The 15,828-nt window shown below is 50.2% G+C and overlaps 1 protein-coding gene across 23 annotated transcripts in view; it reads left to right on the forward strand.

Moving 5' to 3' along the window:
• The window catches only part of EPB41L1 (erythrocyte membrane protein band 4.1 like 1), a 134,677-nt gene that overhangs the window by 85,904 nt on the left and 32,945 nt on the right, over positions 1 to 15,828 (forward strand). For 13 of the 23 annotated variants that reach the window (XM_021078008.1, XM_021078009.1, XM_021078013.1 and 10 more), the window contains 8 exons: positions 1,510 to 1,728; positions 4,481 to 4,568; positions 5,149 to 5,301; positions 6,752 to 6,849; positions 7,131 to 7,306; positions 10,161 to 10,309; positions 11,149 to 11,184; positions 13,530 to 13,712. In XM_021078008.1, the coding sequence (XP_020933667.1) occupies positions 1,510 to 1,728; positions 4,481 to 4,568; positions 5,149 to 5,301; positions 6,752 to 6,849; positions 7,131 to 7,306; positions 10,161 to 10,309; positions 11,149 to 11,184; positions 13,530 to 13,712 (1,102 nt within the window). The remainder of the gene's footprint in view (positions 1 to 1,509; positions 1,729 to 4,480; positions 4,569 to 5,148; positions 5,302 to 6,751; positions 6,850 to 7,130; positions 7,307 to 10,160; positions 10,310 to 11,148; positions 11,185 to 13,529; positions 13,713 to 15,828) is intronic. The other 10 variants (XM_021078015.1, XM_021078019.1, XM_021078020.1 and 7 more) reach the window with 3 other exon arrangements.

Here is a 15,828-nt window from a genome sequence, read left to right on the forward strand (position 1 = left end):
TTAGTAAAAAATATTTAGATCTGGAATAAACTGGTCAAAATGACAAAGTGCCCGAAATGAAAGACTGGTCAGTGTATTTGATGGTAATTTCTGAATTTAAAGACTCTTGAGTGCAATGCCTATGAGCCCATACTTGATGCCTGTGATGTTTTAGCTGCTGCTGATTCTGAGTCTCTGCCGTAGCTCTGAGCACACACTGAGGCCCCCACATGCTTTTTGCCAGAGCTTCAGTTCTCACTGCAAAATAATGTCATGGGACAGTAAAAATTATACTAAGTAACAGAGACTTAAAAAGAAAAGAAACAAGTAATTGGAAAAAATGGTGAAACAGCAAAGTGGGCAAGGAGGTATCATAGGATGAAAATGAACCAGAACATTGAAAAAAATACACAATAACTTAAAAAACAATAATGAAAATGGTTTGAAATTGTTCTAAAAATTGTAAAATCATCCAAGGGTGCATGAAAGTTATAAAAAAATCATGCCCTAGCGGTTGGAAATGTTTCTTTTAAACCAATTTGGTTTTAGACAATTCACTTAGAGCTGGAGCCAAATAAAAAAGTTTTTTTGAGAAAACACTGGCAAACAAGTTTGTCCAGACTGAGGAATATGGTGCAAAAGTTAAAATGATTAAGGCTGAGTCACGTGTGCAAACATGGGAAGGGCTCTAAGGCACATAGTTGGCTATGAAAAAGCAAACAAGCTGTAGAGTCAGATATAGCATCTGATAGCATTTACATGAATCAAAACCACGTGAATTTCTGTATGTCCCCGGAGGAAAAGGACTAACCACCACAAGGGTAACAAGAGTGGCCTCTGGGGGTGGGGATTAGGACTGAGAACGGACAACAACAGGAAATTTAGTCACTTCTGAAGTTTACTTATTTTCCCATAATGAGTATATTAATTGTGTAATTAAAAATATATGATACTTGGAGTTTCCCGTTGTGGCTCAGTGGGTTACAATCCCGACTAGTATCCATGAGGATGTGGGTTTGACCCCTGGCCTCACGCAGTGGGATAAAGGATCCAGCATTGCCATGAGATGTTGTGTGGGTCACAGATGTGGCTTGGATCCCATGTTGCTGTGGCTGTGGCGTAGGCCAGCAGCTGCAGCGCTGATTCGACCCCTAGCCTGGGAACTTCCATATGCTGCAGATGCGGCCCTAAAAAAGCTAAAGTAAATAAGTGAAAAATAAAGGTCAAACCAGCAAAGTAGTCCTAATTTAGCTTGAAAATGAGTTAAAATTGAAAATGTTCCCATAGTAGGAAAAATCCCTCAGACTTAGAAATGAACAAAAATGTTTATCACATCAAATGTGACAAAACCGTCTTATAGGATACACCCAAATTATTAACATATGACATGCCAGTGTCTGGGAACATTCCTCTTCTACTGCCCTGAGTGTGGGTCAGTTTGGTGCTGCAGGTGGGTGAGCAGCTGTGCTTGGGGGGCATCCAGGGAGGGAGTGGGCCCCAGCGCCCATGCCCGCTCTCCCCTATCTCCAGATATTACCTGTGCCTGCAGCTGCGGGCGGACATCATCACAGGCCGCCTGCCCTGCTCCTTCGTCACGCACGCCCTGCTGGGCTCCTACGCCGTGCAGGCTGAGCTGGGCGACTATGACGCCGAGGAGCATGTGGGCAACTATGTCAGCGAGCTCCGCTTCGCCCCTAACCAGACCCGGGAGCTGGAAGAAAGGATCATGGAGCTGCACAAGACATACAGGTGAGAGGGCCTCCACCCAGGCCTGCTCTGGCTCCTTGGCCCATTGGCTGGCTAGGCCCCCAGATACTGCACCGTAGGTACCCCACCTGTGATGATCCAAGGTGTGTCTGAGAACAGATCATCTCATCAAGTGGGAATGACAGTAACTAGCTATGTGAGCTTAAATGACCTGTTGGGATCTTAGGATCTTAAGCTCCTATATGGGTGTGATAATTCCCTGTCCTTGGCCTCTGAGAATCAGTCTCCTTATCTGCCAGTTGGAGATATGAATAACTATTGTGTGTCCCTGGTAAGGGTCCTATTTTGTTTTGTTCTGTTTTGTTTTGTTTTTTTGCTTTTCAGGCTGCACCCTCGGCATTTGAAAGTTCCCAGGCTAGGGGTCGAATCGGAGCTACACCACAGCCACAGCAACATCAGATCGGAGCCACGTCTGTGACCTATACCACAGCTCACGGCAATGCCAGATCCTTAACCCACTGAGTGAGGCCAGGGATCGAACCTACAACCTTATGGTTCCTAGTCGGATTCGTTTCCGCTGCACCACGATGGGAACTCCGGGTCCTGATGTTTTGATCTTGGCATAAAGTTTAAAAGTTTTCCTTCTAAAGCCAGGCAGTCTGTGTTCATCTTTGGGCTCTGCCACTTTCTAAGCAGGGGATCTCAGGCTGGTCATTTCACTTACCTTTGTTTTAGTTTCCTTATCTGTTCAGCGTGGGCACTAATAAAACCTATGTTGTAGGGTTCTTGAGGGGGTCTAAATGGCACCTGTTAAAGACACACCACACAATGGCTATTATTGTTGCTTTGTGATTCGAGGGGTTGGATAGTTGTTTGTGCAGCAGAAAGCACCTTATTCCAGAGTGTTTCTCAAATACTGGTGTTCAGGGCGGGAGAATTTCATTGTGTAGGATGTTTAGCATCCCTGGCCCCTAAGCATTAAATGCCTATAACACCCCCTTCGTCATTGTAACCACCAAATTTACCCCCATTTCCAAATCCCTGCTGTGAGGGTGATCCACCCTCCCTGGGGGGGACCCTTGAAACTAAATGGTCCTTTTAGGCTAGAAGTACTTTGGGCTCTGAGTCTAGATTTGTTAGGGAAACCCAATGTAATAAATAATGTGAAAGCACATTATAAACTGTAAAGTGCTATACGTGTGTGTGGGGGTACGGTGATGTTATGTCTTTGCTAATGAGGGCGGAAGGAATGAGAAGGGTTGTGTCCTGGGGGCTGCATCTGGAGAGAGGTCCAGGGCCAGAGATGGAGGGATGGTGTACATGAGGGAGAAAGCCTGCTGGGTGTGATGGAACACTAGGTCCAGATGGCACATGTGTTTCTCAGAGATTTGCATGCTGACTCTGATTGGTTAGTAACAGCCGTCATCATATTGTCTTGAGTAGACGCTGAAACTGTACTACCAGATAGCAGTGTCTGCCAGTCTGTCATCCCGGTGGTAGGCAGCAAAATGTGTTAGGGATTTGCAAGAGTCATAATAATTCAGAAAAATAAGTTCAGATCACTATGGGCTGGAGAAATCCTAATGGCCGTCCTTTCAGCTTTAAAAGGTCTTTTGACTTGGAGTTCCCATCATGGCTCAGTGGTTAACGAATCTGACTAGGAACCATGAGGTTGCGGGTTCGATCCCTGGCCTTGCTCAGTGGGTTAACGATCCAGCGTTGCTGTGAGCTGTGGTGTAGGTTGCAGATGCAGCTTGGATCCCACGTTGCTGTGCCTCTGGCGTAGGCTGGTGGTTACAGCTCCGATTCGACCCCTAGCCTGGGAACCTCCATATGCCAAGGGAGCAGCCCCAGAAAAAGGCAAAAAGACAAAACAAAACAAAATGAAAAACTCTTTTGACTTAAAGTACACTGACATCTAATGTCCAGGTACCCCACACAGCAGCTCCCTGAGGTAGACAAAGCTCAGGCAACTGAAGATAGGAGACAGATGTAAGTGAAATGGTTGGGAACACAAACCATGGAGCCCCATTGTCTGGGTTCAAATCCTGATTTTGCTGCTTAAAACCTGTGTCCCCTCAAGCAATTATTCAACCTCTCTGTGCCCCAGTTTCCTCATGTATAAAATGAGAATAGTGATATCGACCTTATAGACTCGTTATGAAGATTCGAATGAGTTAATACACATAAAGTTCTTGGAACAATAATCAGCACATAGTACTCAATAAGTGTTAGCTGTGACTAAGTGTAAAGTGTACAGCTTCCTGGCAGCCAAAGCAAAGAAGGAACTTGTTGAATGACGTAACTCTTCTTTCCAGAAAGGAGAATGTGACCTGTTCCTCAAGGGAGATTAAGTGGTTTCTGATACAAAATTCTGAGAAAAATAGCTCATGTAGGTAATAATTTAGGAGCTCCTGGGTGATTATAATGAGCAATGTCATCCAAAGTGGTTTTACTGTCATGGAGAAACAGAATTTATGGCTCACATTTAACCCAGTGGCAGAATGAGGCAAAAAACTTGAGTCCCAGTTGAGCCCCTGAGTGCTTCCTGGAGGAAACAAGACTGGACCTGAGCTTTGGCAGGAGATGAGACTTCAGTGGACTGAATGGGGGCTGGGGGTGCACCATCCTGCACTGCGGGCAGAGGGGAGGGATTGGTGAGGCCCAGCCACACACCTGCCCCAGAGCATTTGCCTTTCTAGAATCACAGGTTCTGATCTTGGCCACCTTCGACCAGCAGGACTCTGGCCTGGGCCTGTTCCATGGCCACCAGCAATCACTTTCTTTCCCTTAGGGGCATGACCCCAGGAGAAGCAGAAATCCACTTCCTAGAGAATGCCAAGAAGCTTTCCATGTACGGAGTAGACCTGCACCATGCCAAGGTACCACTAGGTGCTGGGGTTCCTCTAGTGTCTGGGGGCGCCTCTGAGGAGTTACCAGTCCTTCTGGAGGACTCGGCGTGCCAGACCCTATGTTACCTCCAACCCAACGCCTTTTCTATGCTCATTTCTCATTCCTTGAAGTTCTATAACCCTGTAGTTTCCTATGACCCTTATTATTTTCTGCTTGTATTATATTTATTTATGAACCTGTCTGTGTCATCACTAGATTGGGAGCATCATGAGGGAAAGATGTAGGCCTTAACTTATTTCTGTATCCCAAGCACAAAGTGCATGGCCAAGCATGGCATAGGTACCATGAAATCTTTGCTGGGCAATTGACTGAGTGATTGACAGAGAAAATGATCAAACAAGTGAGCGGGTGAATAAATGACAGAATGACAGAATGAATGAATGAATGGCTATGTGAGGGATTAGTCAGTGGGACTCCAGCATGGATGCTCAAAGCCTGCTCCTGAGGGCTCATTACAAGCAGAGCTCAGCAAGGGATTTTGGGGTGGGCTGCAGGCTGCCCCCAGGCATGGAGCCCAGTCCTGTCATTCCACGGTCCCTTCTCCCACAGGACTCTGAGGGCATTGACATCATGTTAGGAGTCTGTGCCAATGGCCTGCTCATTTACCGGGACCGGCTGAGAATCAACCGCTTCGCCTGGCCCAAGATTCTCAAGATCTCCTATAAGAGGAGTAACTTCTACATCAAGATCCGGCCTGGGGAGGTGAGCCTGCCTTGGGAACTCCCCGTCCTCACTGGGATCAACTGAAATGGAGTGAACCCTGGCAGCGGGGTCTGGGTTTTTTCCTACCCCAGATGCATGGATGGAGGTGCTGGGTGCTGGGTAGGGAGAGAGCCCTCTTTTGCTGGGGCTCTCTACATAGACCTGGTACCTTAGGTATGTGCCTGTGCACACGCGCACACGCACACACACACACACACACACACACACAGGTATAAAGATAAACCACATATATTCAGGTAACACAGATCAATTAACATATGTCCATGTCCCTGAACTTGCTTACATAGAGTACCAAGGTGTGTACACATACAAAGATACACACAGCCACATGACTACACACACATGCAAACATGAATATGTCCACTCTCTGCGTCCCACCCATCAAAAAGTCCATTTTAGGAATTCCCTCGTGGCTCAGCGGGTTAAGGGTCTGGCGTTGTCACTGCTGTGGCTCGGGTAACTGCTTTGGCATGGGTTTGATCCCTTGCCTGAGAACTTCCACATGCCGTGGGGTACAGCCAAAAAGAAAAAAAAATTCCATTTCCTTCTACCTCAATAATAAGCGAGAACCTGTCTGCTCCTACCCCTCTGTGCACTGCACCAGCCACCACCTCTCCCCTATGTCCCTACAATGTTCGTCTCACTGGTCTTCCTGCTCCATTGTCTCTCTAGGCCATTTTCCTCATAGCTGCTAGAGAGAGCTTAAAATTAGTCCCTTCCGTCAGATCGTGTCCGACCCACGCCACTCCCATCCCCTCACTTAAGTCTTTGAAGAACTCTCTTTAGCTCTTGAACTCAAGTCCTGACTCTGTCTGGCCACCTGCCTCTCCCACACGTCTCTGCCCTGCTGCCCCACACCCTCGGCGCTCCAGCCGCTTGGCCTTCTCCAAGATCCTTGAATAAACAAGCTCTCTCCTGCCTGAGTCCTTGGCATTTGATGTTCTCTCTACCTGAAATCCTCTGCCCCACCTTCTCACCCAGCCTTGGTTCCTTTCCCATCCTCTAGCTCTCTGTTCAAAGATCACCTGGGCAGAGGGCCTTCCCTGATCACCCTTTCTCAAATAGCACTCCCCACCCCCTGAGCCCCACGCCTGCCCAGACGTTCTCTGGCACATCACACATCTCTCTTCCTTCCCTTTGTGCCCTTATCAGTATCTGAGATGAGCTTGTTTACTACTTATTATCAGAGCACCCCCGACCCCCACCCCCAGTCCCGAGAAGCTTCTGTCTTGGTCACCATGGTGTCTCTGTTGCTTAGCACTGGACCTGTTACAGGGTAAGGGCTTAATCCACCTGACTGATTAAGTGAATGAATAAATGAACAAACAGGCCAGAACTGAACATCCCTGGGAAGAGGTGCAGAAAGGATGGAATGGTGGCCAGAGTGGGCCCAGGCCTTGCTTCTGACCCACCCACCCTGCTTTTGCAGTATGAGCAGTTTGAGAGCACGATTGGCTTTAAGCTCCCAAATCACCGGTCGGCCAAGAGACTGTGGAAGGTCTGCATCGAGCACCATACGTTCTTCCGGTGAGCCTGACCCTGGGCTGGGGTAAGGGGCTGAGGCAGAGGCTACAAGTGGATGAAGGTGATGTTTGTGTTTTGTCAGTAGGAGGAGCTAGTAGGGACTCTAGGAAAGCACCCTCCCCTGTCCCCGGCCTCCACCCCCTTCCTCTTTCCCCTTCTGGGCCACTTAGAGTTGTTGTGGCTGGTGGGACAGTGGGACGGAAGGCCAGCTGTGGTCCAGCCGTGGCCCTGGGATTGCAGGTCTGATCCTCCCTCCTTATCTCCACTCTATCCCTCCACTGCAGGCTGGTGTCCCCTGAGCCCCCGCCCAAGGGCTTCCTGGTGATGGGCTCCAAGTTCCGGTATAGTGGGAGGACCCAGGCACAGACCCGCCAGGCCAGTGCCCTCATCGACCGGCCCGCGCCCTTCTTTGAGCGTTCCTCCAGCAAACGGTACACCATGTCCCGCAGCCTCGATGGAGGTATGCCCCAGAAGGTGGTGTTCGAGGGAAGGGGGGGCATGCCAGGTGCTGCACAGTGAGCAGTGGAAGTGGTGGACACGTCATATTTGATCTGCACCAGGCGTGGCGGCCCCAGAGCATTGCTGCATGGGTTAGTTCGTGTTGGTGGGTTAGTTCAACCTATGGCAGCTCTCCTGCTGGGATGTGACACGGCCACTCTACGGACTTCTCATAACTTCCCTGAGTTGCGGGTCCCAGGTTCAGCCATGTGTTTTTTCGGGCCCCCTGCCTGAGAAGCTTAACAATTCACAGCTTGTCACCATAAAGGGAGAATGGTATGTTGAAATGGTATACATGGTATATATATGTATATCAATATATATATTTTTTTGTCTTTCAGGGCTGCACCGCAGCATTTGGAGGTTCCCAGGCTAGGGGTATAATCGGAGCTGTAGCCGCTGGCCTACACCACAACCGCAGCAACTCAGGATCCAAGTTGCGTCTGTGACCTACACCATAGCTCACGGCCATGCTGGATCCTTAACCCACTGAGCGAGGCCAAGGATCAAACCAAGTCGGGTTCGTTAATCACTGAGCTGCAACGGGAACTCCCATATATGGTATATTGCCAAATGGTATATTGCCAAATGGTATATTGAAACTGTGGAGCTGCTGATGCCTTACTGGAGGCGAAAGAGTTGTTCTCAGTCATTTTTTCTGGTTCCATTGGATTCCGAGCTGATTGACATCTAACTGTAGGGCACTTTCCACTGCTCCCATTTCTGTTGAGTTGACAGGTGCCCTTACTATCATTGAAAACTGACCCTATGTTGCCCTGTATCAAGCAGACCAGGGCTTCTCAAACGTGGTCTGCAGACCAACTGCATTAGACCAGCTGTGAGCTTATAAACATGAAGAGTCCCAGGCCTCGACCCAGTCCTACCAAATCAGCACCCATCAGGGTGCAGGACTCTCCCAGGATATGCACACAAGCTTATAGACGAGGTTCAGAAGCCACATGAGGCATTGGGAGTTCAGTAGATCCAAGTTTACATCCCAGCCTTGACACTGACCTATTGCTCCACGGACGCAGGAAGTGGTCCAGAAATATTTGAATGAATGGATGGGAGACCCTTGAGCAACTTAACTCCATTATGCCTGTTTCCTCTTCTGCAAAATAAATAATACCTACTTCATTGTGTTATATGGAGAACTAAATAAATGAAACCTCTACAACCACCCCAAACAGTTCCTGGCAGATAGTAGGACCTCAATAAATTGCAGGACCAAGATTAGATTATTATTGCTTTTAGGTTTGTAGAGGGTAGCTTGATGAAAAGAGGTGGGAACTTGGGTGGCAGACCATTGGATACTCCCAGAACATGTGTGGGCTGATCTCCAGACAAGGCAACAAATATTTTCTGAGGGTTGGACATGTGCCAGGCCTTGCGTTAGGTCCTGGGTATGGTGTTTAGAGTAAGTATAGCCCTTTCCTTTGAGAAGCTCACAGAATCGTAGGTTTGTGAGCATTCAGTGATAGGAGAAGTGTGTACAGAATACAGAGCAGCCCTGAGGAGAGAGGGTAACAAGGCAGGGCCTTGAGGGAAACCTAGGAGTTTGCCAAGTGACTAGGACGCCACAGACTCCCCGGCCGTGTTTGGAGGACATGTAGGTTTGCAAGGGTCAGTTTGGGGCTCAGGAAGCTCCCTGTTCTCCTCGAGTAGGCAGGGACTGAGAGCTGAGATTTAAGCAAAGAGAAAGCAAGGCCTGTCCCTCTGTCCTCCCTTGCAGCTTCCAGTACTATGCCCAGGGTTAAACGGAGCCCAGGCTGTGCAAGGCAGCAAAGATTGGCCCAGAACTCGTGAAGCTCATCATCTAGGAAGCCTGGTCTCTAAGCCAGGAGGCCTGCATCCTTGTCCTGATTGACTGAAAGGTTACCAGTGGGACCTTTCCCCTCTCGATGTCTCAGTTTATCCTAATTCCCATCCTAGCCATCAACGCAGAGTATTGTATATGTCAAATAAAATAATGTACATAAATGGGCACTTTGCCGAGTGAATATCTACGAATAAAAAGGGTAATTCTTCTTCCATTTTATTTTATTTTATTTTTATTTTTCTTCTTCCTTTTTAAAAGAAAAAAATCCTTGGCAATCCCAAATATAATCTATGCTCTGGTCATTTTAATTCAGTGTTTTCCAGCCACTTTTCCACTGAGACACAATCCATGGGCGTAGTATCTGGGCACAGATACTCAGTGTCTGGTGTAAAGTCTATAACTCCATCCCTTTCTTTCCTGTTCAGAAAAGGACTTTGGAGTGCCAGTGAGAGGGAAGGATGTTATTGTAGGATTCCCTTGAATTCTCTCTGATTTGTAAAGAAGGTCAATCATTTGCAAACCTCAGCACTTTAGCTTTCACTAACATCAGCTAATCTCAGGCTATCTGTGTACTGCTAAATGATGGTCAAGCATCTGCTACAACCACCACTACAAAGACAGTAACATTTATGAGTCCCCGTTGATCGAATTGGCTCACTGTGTGCCAGCCACCACTTCTTTCAGATTCATTAGCTTTCTTGTTCCTCCTTTCAGTTGTCTGAAGTTTGTAGATGAGGAAACTGAGTTCCAGAGAGGTTGTGTAACTTACCCAAGATCACACAGCCAAGAAGAGATGGAATTGAGATTTGAACTCAGGCTTGAGTGCTATAGAAATCAGGAGAGGGCCCGGGGCTGGAGGCGGCTCTCCTCCCACATCTGAGTGACCTGGGATTGCTGCTCCAGGCCAGGCATGGTTGGGTGGGTGGTGGGCTGGCTTCCCGTCCCTGCACCTGGGAGATGATTCACACGGCTGCCCGGCTGTCTCTGCCCACTTCAGCAGAGTTCTCCCGCCCAGCCTCGGTCAGTGAGAACCATGATGCAGGACCTGACGGTGACAAGCGGGAGGAGGATGGCGAGTCGGGGGGCCGGCGATCAGAAGCTGAGGAAGGAGAGGTCAGGACTCCCACCAAGATCAAGGAGCTAAAGGTACGAGCCCAGCTTTCTTGTACCCTCTGACCAGGGGGCTGGGAGCCTGATCCTGGGTCTAGGCTCAGCCTTGGCCTTCCGATGCCCCCCACTGTGGCCAGGTACCCTTGCTGTGCGGTGCTCCATGGACAGGGCCTTGCCCTTGGGCCATGCTCAACACCTGCATTCCTCAGGCGCGGTGGAGCCCCTGCCCACCCTGTCCCCTTCCCTTCCCCTCACCTGCTTTCCCTGAGGGGCTCTCCTAGTGGACTCTGGCCTCCTTGCTCCCTCCTAATGTGCCCCTGCAACTTGGTCTGGATGTGCACAGCGCCCTTCACCCATGATAGGGTGTCCCTGCAGGCCCTCACAGTGTGAGGCTCAAGTGTGTCCCCTCCTGCCGCCTGCCCCCATTTCCCACATACCTGTGCCCACACTCACACAGGCCCAGATGGCCCCAGACTCACCCGTTCACTCACAGATACCCCTCTCACCCAGAGCTATGCACCCGACATGCAGACAGCATGCACACGCACACAGGCTCATGCATACACGGTGTAGCGTGCTTCCGTCATGCACTCCCACCTCGGACAGCGAGAAGCGTAATCGTCTAGAATCTTCCCGTCCCATCTGCTGAGTGTGACTGCTCGCTTTGGCTCCAGTCCTCCCCTCCCCTTCTCCACCTTCCTGGGCTCCCTGCTACACGCCCAACACCTTCTGACGACCTCGCTGCCCTGCTGGCGGCCCACCCAGCTTCCCAGAGTGCTCTGGGCTATCTGCTGGACCAGGCCAGTCGCGGTATCTCTAATCCATTTGCTCTACTGACCCTGCTGGTTCCTTTTCCTTCTCCCACGTCCCGCTAGCCGGAGCAGGAAACCACGCCGAGACACAAGCAGGAGGTACTGCATGGGGCCTGTCCCCTCTCACCCAGCCATTCATTCCCAGCTCTCTGTCACCGGCCCACCCTCCATCCCAGGCTCATATCCCGGCACCATCTCAGCTTGAGCTTCTCCTCCTCTCCCGGTCATACTCCTGCCCCACCCACCCACACCTGCCATCACCCCCTCCCCGTCTTAAGCTCATCCATAGACCCCCACCCCCAACCATGTTCCCCTCTCTTCCCTCCCCTCCTTCCCTCTTCCCAGCATCATATTCCACCTCTCCAGACTACCCCATGCTTGCTTTCCACCTGCTGACCCTGCCACCTGTGTCCCTCAGTTCTTCCAGGCCATTCCATCCTTTCATTGAACTCATCTCCACCCCCATGCCCCCAACCCTTCCTTGGACTCCTCTCCTCCCCACACCACCATCTGGTCATGCCTCCACCTCATCTGTGTCACCTGCGTCCCACCCCAAGCTTCATTTTGTATCTCTTGCAACCAGATGTGGGAGTGGGGGGTGGGGGGAGGGAGGAGCCTCAGAGCACCTCTGACCTCTCAGACCCCGGGGGCACCTCCCACAGGTAGGGCCTCTGCTGCTCCAGCATCGTCAGGAAAGCCTCCTCTTTCCTCCTTCTCCTCCTGTCCCTCCTCCCATTTGATGCTTCTGTCAGCTGATTCCTGCTGTGTTAACCACTCCTTCCCTTTCACAGTCTCCACGTCTCTCCTTTGAACCTTAACTGCAGTTTCCCTGTTCTTAGGGAAGCGTTGAGGGAAAGGCCAAAGGCTGGGCCATTAGCAGGGCCTGGCTTTTGGAGTCCCAAGATCTGGGTTTCCACCTCAGTTCTGCCACTGACTTTTTGAGGGTCTTGAGAAAGCCCCTCAGGCCCCAACCCCCCTGTCTGCACAGTGAGGCATTTGGACTAGATTTCCCTCAGGCCCTTAACCTTTAAGGATCCCAGGGTTCCACAACTCCCTTCAGCCTTCGGGCACACCATGTCCACAGAGCTAGCGCGGCAGGTTCGGGATAGAAGGTCCCTAGCCACATCTTGGGTCCACAGCAGCCCCAACCCCCCGCCCTGGGCAAACTCTCAGGTTTGATTTCTCAGACAGACATTTCCTGAGGCAGCCCTGCTCAGGAAGGGATGCAGAAGGTACAGACCGAGAGGGAAAGCAGAGCCTCAACGGCATCAGTTTCCTTCCTGAACTAACTCAGGAGTTAGTCATAGTGGATCCTTGGATGCCAGACATATGCCCAGGGCAAGATTCTAGCCTTGTCCAAGGGCAAGCTTGCCTTCCAGGTCGCTGTTCCAGAATCACTGATCTGACTTTATAATAAGCTGAGATGGTCCACTTCTTGTCCTAAATCCTCAAAACAGCATTGCTGATAAGGGTCCTTGGGCTACCAGCCCACCTGCCCTCCCCCCAGAAGTAGGCTGGCCACTGCCAGCTCCCATGCAAAGGCTGGTCCTCTCTTGACTGAGAGCAGATTGCTGTCTCATGCTGTACTGGCCAGAACTCAGGCTTGGCAGTTTAATGTGCACCTGTGACTCCAGCTGTCGCCCGCAGCGCAGTTCTTGGGCCTGGCCTTGGGAGTTACCTCTCTTCTTCCTGGTCTCTAATTCTCATCTTCCTGAACACTCCACAGAGTCCTAGGTTCTCTCTCTGGCTGTATCTCACACTGTCACCTTGAGCAGTTGGTACCTCCAAGGTATCTGGGAGATCCTGGGTGTTTGGGAAGGGTAGTGGCTCCCAGCCGAAGATGCTCAACGTAATCTCTCCTGGGTGCCTGGTGTGGAAGCAGGGCACATTTTTATGGATGTCCCTGGCTTTAGAAGGGCCCTACAGAAGCTGAGTGATGGCACATATTGGGCTAGGAGGGGCCTAGACTGAGGGTCCTGCTACTCACAGTCGTCCAAGTCTGGACCAGAGGTAGGGATCCAGGAAATGGGCCAGAGCAGCCTAGTGAACAGGATCAGTGAGCTCTCTCTGTGCCTTGGTTGTAACCAGAGAGACGTCACCTCTGAGACTTATGAAACTAGAGGGAACTCATCCAGACCTGTGCGATTTGGGTTGACTTAGATGTTCCGAGGCCAGGATTCAGGCCAGGGAGAAGTCTCATCTTAACCTTGTTAAACTTAAGTACTTTTTGCTCTTTTGTTTAATCTTGAGTGCTTTGTTCACCTGTTGGGGCTAATCATCCCTGCCCTGTTTAGCTTATGGGAAGGTGTGGGATAAGGCAGGGCCATGGATGGGAACCCATTTGCTGAGGAAGAGCAGTGTTGGGGACCATTACCAGCTTTACCACACCTTGCATCCTCCTCTCACTGCCGATTCCTCTGACTCTCCTCTCCATGCACCCCTAGTTCTTAGACAAGCCAGAGGACGTCTTGTTGAAGCACCAGGCCAGCATCAATGAGCTCAAGAGGACCTTGAAGGAACCCAACAGCAAACTGATCCACCGGGATCGAGACTGGGAGCGGGAACGCAGGCTGCCCTCCTCGCCTGCCTCCCCCTCCCCCAAGGGCACCCCTGAGAAAGCCAATGAGGTAGGTCTTACCTTGAACCACTCACCTGGGGCCTTGGGTAAAGACCATGGGGAAGGTTGCTATGTATTGATGTCCCCTTCCCCTCCCCACCTATATGCTTCCCCCCATTGCTGCCTAAGGTGGCGATGAGCGTAGGGTGGTGGGTTAAATCGAGGAAGTCAGACTCACTCAGTCTTGGAATCCTGAGCCCCAGAGACCACCTTAAAAGACTCAAAAGTCTCACCGTAGCCTGGTGTATCTGTCTTCTATCAGCAAGAGTGTATTGGGGCAGGAGTGCTGGTTAGAAATGCAGATTCTAGGGCTCAGACCTACTGAATCAGAATATTTGGGAGTTCCCGTCGTGGCGCAGTGGTTAACGAATCCGACTAGGAACCATGAGGTTGCGGGTTCGATCCCTGCCCTTGCTCAGTGGGTTAACGATCCGGCGTTGCCATGAGCTGTGGTGTAGGTTGCAGACACAGCTCGGATCCTGCGTTGCTGTGGCTCTGGTGTAGGCCAGTGGCTACAGCTCCGATTCGACCCCTAGCCTGGGAACCTCCATATGCTGCGGGAGCGGCCCAAGAAATAGCAAAAAGACCAAAAAAAAAAAAAGAATATTTGGAGGCAGAGCCCTGGGTTCAGTATTTTAAATAAGTGCCCCAGGCAATTCTTATGCACACTAGTAGTTAAGTCCAGTGATCAGACCATTTTGTGCCTATTGTACGAACACTGAAGGGGGAGCATTCCTTCCTGGAAGGATCCTCAGAGCCCACCAAAGGGGAACAGATCCTCTAGGAAAGTCAGAGCTGATCCTGTTGCTCTGGAAAAAGATCCCACATGATCCGCCTTTCAGAATGGAAAGCATGGGGTGTTTTCTCAATTGAAAAAGAGAAAGGTAGGATCTTGAAAATTCCTATATTTGTAATCCCAAGCGTTTATTTTTTAGCACTGCTAAATCTTGGCACTATTTACCCCCCATTTATACTTAGGTATTTTCTCTATAGTGCTGCTGATTACTGGTCTCAACCCTGTCTGAGGTCTAGACTTAATGGTGCCTGGGTTTGAATTCTGGCTCTGCTGTCTGCTGGCTGGGTGACTCTGGGCTTGTTACTTAACCTCTCTGAGCCTCCGTTAGGTGGAGATAATAAAAGTACCTACTTTATAGTAGTATGGTGAGCATTCAGTGAGATAAAGCATGGAGGAGCCATCAGGTACCTAGATACTCAATATGAGTTATTTATTGTTTCATTTTGAGAGTCCTGGGACACTCACACAGAAGATTCATTCCAAGTCAGAATCCTTTTTAAAGTTGGAAGGACCCTCAGAACACACTTGGTTCAAGGTCTTACTGGTGGGCCATAGAAGCTCAGAAAAGTAAAGGACTTGATCAGTGTCATAGCTGATAGAAGAGGGGCCAGAACTTGATTTTCTTATGCCCCCGAACATTGTATTTGCTATTAAATCACAGCTGCCCGGGAACAAGACCAAATCATATGAAGACCAAGATAAAGTCAATTGTGCATGTGATGCCCTTTACTGCTTCAAAAATTGGTGATGCAGCCATGATCTAATAAGTGCGCCTTTGATTGAATCAGCACTCCTGTGGCCTTGACATGCTGGATAACAGAGGGCTTGGTTTAGCGAGGTTGCTGTGGTAGCTCCCTGGCTGGTGCTTCACAGAGTTAGGGTTGCTTTAAGGGCCTTAAGGCTGATGCTACAGAAAGAGGGCAAATCTCTTCACCCACGGTGGGCTTTCACGGTCACTCCTGGCACAATCAAGGCCCTGAAGACCCTGGGTGGGGCCAAGAGGCTGAGCTAGTGATCCAGTTATGTGCCCCCTTCCTCCTGCCCTGAGAGACACTTGGCCAGAGTGGCCTCTATTAAGTCCTGAGGTGAATGTGAAGGCATCAGAAAGAATTCTGACTCCAGCAGAGAAGGGAAGGCTGAGCCCTGGAGAGCCAGGCTCTGGAGAGTTGAGGTGCTTCAGAGCGGCCTGGCTTGGGTGCACCACCTACTGGTGACAGCTGGGACTGCTAGGAGGTGGGTCTTATTAAAAAGTGGTGGCTGTCTCACATCCTGACCCCTTGCTGCCCCACAAGAAGCATAGTCCATTGCTGGAGAAAAGCCCGATCCAGGA

The sequence above is a fragment of the Sus scrofa genome, chromosome 17 (assembly GCF_000003025.6).
Source record: "Sus scrofa isolate TJ Tabasco breed Duroc chromosome 17, Sscrofa11.1, whole genome shotgun sequence".
NCBI classification, from domain to species: Eukaryota; Metazoa; Chordata; class Mammalia; order Artiodactyla; family Suidae; genus Sus; species Sus scrofa.